The sequence below is a fragment of the Zingiber officinale genome, chromosome 5A (assembly GCF_018446385.1).
Source record: "Zingiber officinale cultivar Zhangliang chromosome 5A, Zo_v1.1, whole genome shotgun sequence".
Lineage (NCBI taxonomy): Eukaryota > Viridiplantae > Streptophyta > Magnoliopsida > Zingiberales > Zingiberaceae > Zingiber > Zingiber officinale.
This window is the reverse complement of record NC_055994.1, coordinates 29,855,198-29,862,628: the sequence shown is the minus strand read 5'-3', so window position 1 is coordinate 29,862,628 and position 7,431 is coordinate 29,855,198. Positions and strand designations below refer to the sequence as shown.

The following is a 7,431-nucleotide window of genomic DNA, read 5'->3' as shown; positions in this document are numbered from 1 at the left end:
TCGTATCTGGGAGACAAGGTATAATAAGAATTCCACAAATATGGGAAGGCATATATAACTTCAGTTCTTTGCTATGAACACAAGAAGATTCATAAAAACGAAAAACAACAATTGACTATTGTGATGCTAGATAAACTACACTTCTGGAACAATGTGGCAGTATATCTGATCGCACGAGTATTCACATAAGTCACCCAATAGTCCGCTTGGTGATCAAAAGGTTTCTCGGTTGGTCCATTATTTCTTACAACAAGGTAATAAGATTTCCACAAATAGGGGGAGGCATATAACTTCAGTTCTTTGCTATGAACACAAGAAGATTCATAAGAGAAAAACAACAATCTTGCGATGCTAGATAAATTACAGTTCTGGTACAATGTGGCAGTATCTCTGATAGCACGAATACTCGCAGAAGCTACCCAGTAGTCCGCTCAGTGATCGAGAGGTTGCACAATTGGTCTATTATTTCTTACACATAAAATTGTAATCTAGTTAATGAACCATAGTGCCAGATAAAGTGTCTTAGCTAGAAATAAGCAATGCATTTAGCTTTACACCACTAATTAAGCCAATCTTACATGTGCAGTGCAGCATGTTTTCTACAAATCACATTTTAGCATGTAGATGTTAGAATCTACTGAATCTAACTCCAAAGACAAATGATACAGACAGATCATTTGTGAACCCATAAAACGATTAATGAATATATGATTTTTTTTTTTCTAAAGTAAACACATACATGTAGAAAATGTTGAACGGCTAACCTAAAGAAAATAAAGCCTCTTCTGTGTGTTCAAGAGCAATAGAGGTGCCATGTATGATGGAGGATAGCTAACAGAAGATGCTACACTTTTTACGTCGTTCATGTTCACTGTGGAATTAGATGTCGAGAGTTCTCCATCAGCTAGCCATATGTTGAACAAACATTTTCATTCTTCTTGCAGGATAAGTATTTCTAATCTAATTCTCATAATTACCATCATGGTGAATCGACAGTTCCACCATTTCGTGTCGAATTTGTGCTGCGGCTTCTCGGACTCCTCCTGAACATGGAAGATCTCCTGTGTCTAACAGAAGGGTTTGAGAAAGATTGGGAATTGGGATTTAACCTGGTTGAAGATATCGGAGTAGAAGACCTCAAACGCCTGAAGAATGAAAGCACACTGCGGAATGCCTGACTGAATCCTCGATGATGCTGTGATCGGCTCTCTCTCGAGGACCATGCTATCCTTCTTGGTGCCCCATTAGTATTGAATCCGCCATCCATCTCTGTGTAAACGGCTGGAAACTCCCCTTCAGCAGCTCTCCTGTCCCCTGTGAATCTGCCTACGGCAAACCCACCTCCCGGAAGCCTCCATATGGTAAGCCCGACCATCTCGTCCTCGTTCCCAGACAAGGAGGCGTCTTCGTCCGCATCTGGTTGCTGCACATCCGTCGGCATCTCATGCCGGCAAACTGGACAGGAATTTCTTAGGGCGAGCCATGGCAAGATGCAATCTTGATGGTAGATGTGCTTGCAGGGCATCTCGAGGGCCTCAGCTCCGAGCTCGAAGGGATCCTTGCAGACGGCGCAATGGAATTCCAGGGTAACATGAAGGTCAGCAATTTCGACTGTGGGCATAGACTCGACGGCAGACTTTGAAGCAGGCGGGTGACCGAACACATGCCTGCTGCCTGCTCCATTGGTCTCCATCTGAGAAAGGCGATCGAGTATCCTCTCAAACCCGGAGCCTATCAAGAAATCCGACATGTTTTCTGGCAAGGGGCGGAGGCCCGACCCTGTGCCGTCGTAGTGGTACATCTCAAAACTGTTGATGGTATCCCGATCCGCATCGCGTCGTGAGCCTCCGGGACCGAGAAGAACGATGAGGGGATTGAAAGGAGATCGGTCGCTCGTGGACGGACGACTGTTACTACGGAACCTAATCCCCGAGTGCTGGTGTGGCCGCCCGTCGGCAGCGGCAGAGTCGATCACCGGGGAGGGGAAGCGTCGACGGCGAGGCTCGGCAGCCACCGCAAAGGAGGGATGGAAAAGGCCATATGCATTCATGAAGCCGCCACCGCAATCCGGGCAAACGACGGCGTCCGGCCCAACGGAGATGAAGCGACAGCAGCGACGACACCATTGCGGCGAAGCCGTCTCCATGCTCATCGCTGCTGTATCCTACAACAAGAAGACCACCGCAGCAACAAAGAAAGAAGAACCCTACTGGAGATCCAAGATCGAGACAAACCGATCTAGAATCGATGCCCTAAAAATCGAATCTTTCCCAACCAGAACAAACGAAAAGTCACAAATCTGCCGAAGAAATCAAACTCTGCACATATAAATCGAAGATTTGGATGTTTCAGTAGATTCCCGCAGCTGGAGAGCGAGAAAGCGAAGGGGAAGGTTTTAAGCGCCGGACGAAGCTTCAAGAGCGGAACCTGGTGCGCTTAACGGCGTCGTCGAACGGTCCATCGTGCACTACTGCGGACACTGACGACTCCGTTAACGTTCCACCAACGGCGTCGACGAAAGGTACATCAGACCGGACAGAAGCGAACCAGGTTGGGTTCAGTCCGATCCGCCGGAGAAAGCGTTTTCGGTCGGTCGGGTGTGTACGGTCGGCCGGAGGGCATAATTACATAAAAACCCTTACTTGACAGGATGGCTCCGAGCAAAAAAAAAAAAACAAAAAACAAAAAAAAAAATAATGAGTATTCGGTTAAAATCAAATCGAATTGAATTAATCGAACCAAACTGAGTCGATTTTTTTAAATAAATTAAACTGAACTGATTTTTGATAAAAATCAAACCGAATCAAATTTTAAAATCAATTTTTTAAAAAAATTTGATTTAGCTTAATAAAAATTTGATTCGGTCTAAAATTTATTAAAATTTATGATGTAAAAAATCAATTTAATTTAAAAATTCAATCTATTCGATTAATTCAATTTAATCAAATAAAAAATTTAAAATCAAATCTGAATCAAATTAACTGAATTAATTAATTTTTTAAAGAAAAAAAATCAAATTTATGAATAAAACTCGATTTATTCGATTTAATCGAATTTTTGCTTATTCCTGAGCACAGTTTTGAGCTGTAGTAGTTATTCAACTTCAATATAGTTGTAAACAAATTTTTTTTAATGGACACGCAACCACATTATATTAAACTTTAACCATCCCTATCAACACTTTCTGATCAAATTTATCCTCCCAAATTTGATATTATATAGTTCGTCATTTATTTTTTTATTGAAGCGATTGCAATTTGAATAAGAAAAAGAAAAGGCCAATTATTTTTTTTCTTCTTATTTAAAGAGGAAAAAAAAGGGCAAAGACGTGCAACTGGCCATAAAACATCCTTTACATTGTTTCCCATAATTTTAGAATAATTGGGTGAAGATGTAAATTTTAAATAAGGCAGAAACTAAAAAAAGTCCCTCCTCCTCCTCCTCCTCCTTCTCCTCCTCCCTATATAATGACGAACTGTGTAACATTAAATTTGAAATCATCATCTAATTTTATAAAAAAATTTCACCTAGGATTAGAATAAATCAAAAAACGATCATAGATAATTCAAAAGTCAAACATTATATGATTACATGTCTCATTTAAAAAAAAATTCTATAAATATATCATAATTAAAAATCGAATCATGAATACTTAAATAATAACTTAATTCTCTTCCATACACCATAGAATTAGAACAATATAATAATATTAGGCCTCCAAGATAATATTACAACAAGAACACATTTTTTATTTTTCAGTATTTGAAAATTGAGTCTCAATTTGAATAAATTAATAGATAATTTTGAATAAATTAATAGATAATTTTTTTTTCCATAGATGATTAATCTAAGAACATTGTGTTAATAAATCATCCTTTACAAATACTTTTTCAATAATCCCAGTTAGTCTGATTGACTATCTCTGGGTGATCGATCCGATCCCATGGAAGTTTTTCACCGACCACCAAGATAAATCGGGAAGCGCAGGGTGGCCAGACCAGAAGCCCAGTATCCTTTAATTGCGCCCCTCATTTGGAGAAAAAATTCCTACAAATACACCGTAGTTGGGGTTCGAACCATAGATACCTAAAAGATAACCTAGATATCCTACCATGACATCATAACCCCGAAGACATCCTTTACAAATACTTCTTGATTAACTTAGTGGCTAATGAGAGATTTATACGGGATAAATAGGCTACTTTAAGGATATGGGTCCGTGTGAGTAGGAAATAAAAAATATCTATTCTAGTTCTATCGTCGGCTATGGGTTCGAATCTAAGAGAAATTCTGGATAATGTTTGTTACCCTGAAATTTTCTTGTCTTTCCGTAATCTGAATGATAAGGAGAAAAAAAAGATTGGGTCAAAAGAAAGTGTTATTTTGAAATTTTATCAACAATTTACTTGTGTAAGCGGGATCCGATATTTTCTGAGTCCTTATGTAAGGAATTACAAAAGAAATTTTTTCAACAAAGATATGAATTAGGAAAGATTGGTCGACGAAATATGAACTATAGACTGAATTGAATTAATTGGATCAACGTAAATGGAATATTCGGTGTCCACTTAAACAAAATATTAAAAATATTTTTTTAATATATTCTTCAGTATGGAAATATTTTTATTCAAGTACTATTATAACACAAAAGGTTATATCTACCACAACGTATTAAAATAAATAATAATTTGTATATAATAATTTTAATTAATTAAAACAAATTTATTCTATATTATAATATTAAAATAAAATATTTTAATAATGAGAAATGTATTTTAAAAATTAGGTTTTTTTTAACCAAAATGATAATATATACTATATTTCTATTTATTTTTTTCGACAATTTACCGGAAGCACTTTAACTCTTAGAATTGACCAAAAAGTATATTTTACTTTAGTAATTAACAACCAGTACATTGATATATTTAATCTTTGTATTTTAGCCCTCCTAACAATTATGGTTGCATCCAACCTCTCTCTCTCTCTCTCGCTTTCTCTCCACTTGTGGAAAATAATCAAATCACTTTCTGATGTTTCTAAATCGATCAGTGAATTTTAATCGAAATTCATTTATTGACACAAAAATATCATATTACAATCATTTCAAGTCATGTGGATTTCTAAAATTACAAAGAGTCCAAATATACTCTCCATTATTATTTTTGACTTTTCTAGTGGTAGTCCAAAGATTTAAAAAAAATAAATTTTTTTTTTCTTTTCTTTTTTTTTTTAATTTCTTTCTCATGTATGTTATAAGAGACCAATTTCACATTGGGCCTGATATCCCCCATATTAAGCCCAACTTAGCCCTGATATCTTCTCATATCAGGTCTAATGTGGGTTTGATATGGAAAGATATGAGGCCTAATAAAAAAATAAGAAAGAAAGATAAATTTAGTTTTTTTCAAAATCTCTAGTCCATCTCTAGGGAAGCCAAAAACAACAATGGATAGCATATTTGAACTCTTAACAATTTTAGAAATTCATCGAACCTGAAATAGTTACAATCTGAGATTTCTAGGTCAATTAGTGAGTTTCGACTGAAACTCACTGATCGACATAAAGACATCATATTATAATCATTTTAGGTCCTATTAATTTTTAAAATTATAATGAGTCTAAATATACTCTCCATTGTTATTTTTAGCTTTCTTAGGGGTGGTTCAGAGGTTTTGAAAAAACTAAATTCTTTACTTTTCTCCTCTTATGGGAGATTAGACCCACATTGGACCTGATATCTCCTCATATCAGGCCTAATGTGGGTCAAATATCTCTCCATATCTTGCCAAGTTTTTTCAAAACCTCTGGTCCACTATTAAAAAAATCGAAAACAATAATGGAGAGTATATTTAGACTCCCTATAATTTTTAAAATCCACAAGACATGAAATGGTTACAATCTGAGGTCTCTAGGTCAATTAGTGGATTTCGAACGAAACTCACTGATCAACCTAGAGATATCAGATTGCAACCATTTTAGGTCCTGTGGATTTCTAAAATTGAAAGGAATTCAAATATGCTCTCCATTATTATTTTCAGCATTCCTAGGGATGGTTCAAAGATTTGAAAAAAAAAATAAATTCTTTTATTTTCTTTTTTTTTTTATTTTCTTCTCATACTTGTTATGGGGTTGGTGTGGTTAGCATTGACGGTCTAACTCAGGTTTTGATGAATAACAAAGTAGGTTAAGTTAGTTTCATTGTGAAATAACACTTTGACGAAGTGTGCAGGAGAAGCCCAGCTAGATCGACGGGCCGACTAGATAGTTGGCACGAAGCCCAGCTAGGTCAACGGGCTGACCTGATAGCTAGCACAAAGTCTAAACTGGTCGATGGACTGACCGGATGTCTGGCACGAAGCTCAACTAGGTCGACGGGCTGGCCTGATAGCTGCCACGAAGTCCAGACTGATCGACGGGTTGACCGGATGTCTAGCACGAAGTCCTGACTGGTCGACGGGCTACCCGGATGTCAGGCACAAAGTCCAGCTAGGTCAACGGGCTGACCGAGTAGCTGACACGAAGTCTAGACAGGTCAATGAGCTGACCGGACGCCTGGCAGGTAAGTTAAGGTAAGTCACTAGAGGGGAGTGACTTGGTGAGGACGCGTTCCCAGTTAGGGAACTTAGGCGTTGATCTAACTTAGATCCATTTCGAAAATCTAAGTTGAGATCATGACTAGATTCTGGTCTCGGTGAGACAGAATCTAATTATTGCTCTGTTTTATTATATTTGTGCTAACTTTTGTTGTGCAGGGTAGTTTAATCTTTATTTTGCCTTGGACTAACATTTTCTTGCAGGAAAAGAAATTTCTGGAAAATGGTGGTTCGGGCGCCCGGAAGGCAAAATTTATCTCATCGCAGATTTGGAGCACGTTGATTGGCCGGACCTACGTCACGGTCTGAGCGCCTGGATCCCTTCCGGGCGCTCAGAGCATGCCTACAAAAGAAGATATCCACGGAGTATCAAACACAACAACTTCTTCTACAACTGCTCTGTTGCGCTCAACCCCTGCGACGCTGCGAAGCTACTCCGACAACTTGTGGTTCAAGTTTTTTTTATTATTATTGTTGTCAGTATTTCGTTTTAATAGTTCTTATACCTACTGTTGTAATCTTGTTTGCGAACTATTAGTTATTGCCCAACGAAAGCACTCAACGAGTGTGAGCATTGGAGTAGGAGTCGACGAAAGCTCCGAACCAAGTAAAATTGGTTCTTGTTAGCATTGTGATTTTTATTTTTCCATTGCATACTCACTTCGAATTTTCGATCGCTATTCATCCCCCCCCCCCATCTAGCGGCTTCCAAGATCCAACAAGTGGTATCAGAGCGAGTACCGCTCTAAATTGGTGCAACCACCAATCAAGCAAGGGGAATTCTTTTTTTTTTTAAAAAAAAATAGATATAATTTGTGTTTAAAAAATATTCTTACGT

The 7,431-nt window shown here is 37.8% G+C and overlaps 1 protein-coding gene across 1 annotated transcript; it reads right to left on the bottom strand.

The window, feature by feature from the left end:
• Positions 1 to 522: 522 nt before the first annotated feature.
• LOC121980379 (E3 ubiquitin-protein ligase RDUF1-like) lies at positions 523 to 2,435 on the bottom strand. The gene has a single exon (XM_042532390.1). It carries the CDS (start codon positions 2,150 to 2,152, stop codon positions 980 to 982), a length of 1,173 nt encoding a protein of 390 aa, XP_042388324.1. The 5' UTR covers positions 2,153 to 2,435; the 3' UTR covers positions 523 to 979.
• Positions 2,436 to 7,431: the final 4,996 nt, after the last annotated feature.

Coding starts and splice junctions, on each gene's coding strand:
- LOC121980379 (XM_042532390.1), bottom strand. CDS start 2,152: ATGAGCATGGAGACGGCTTCGCCGCAATGGTGTCGTCGCTGCTGTCGC.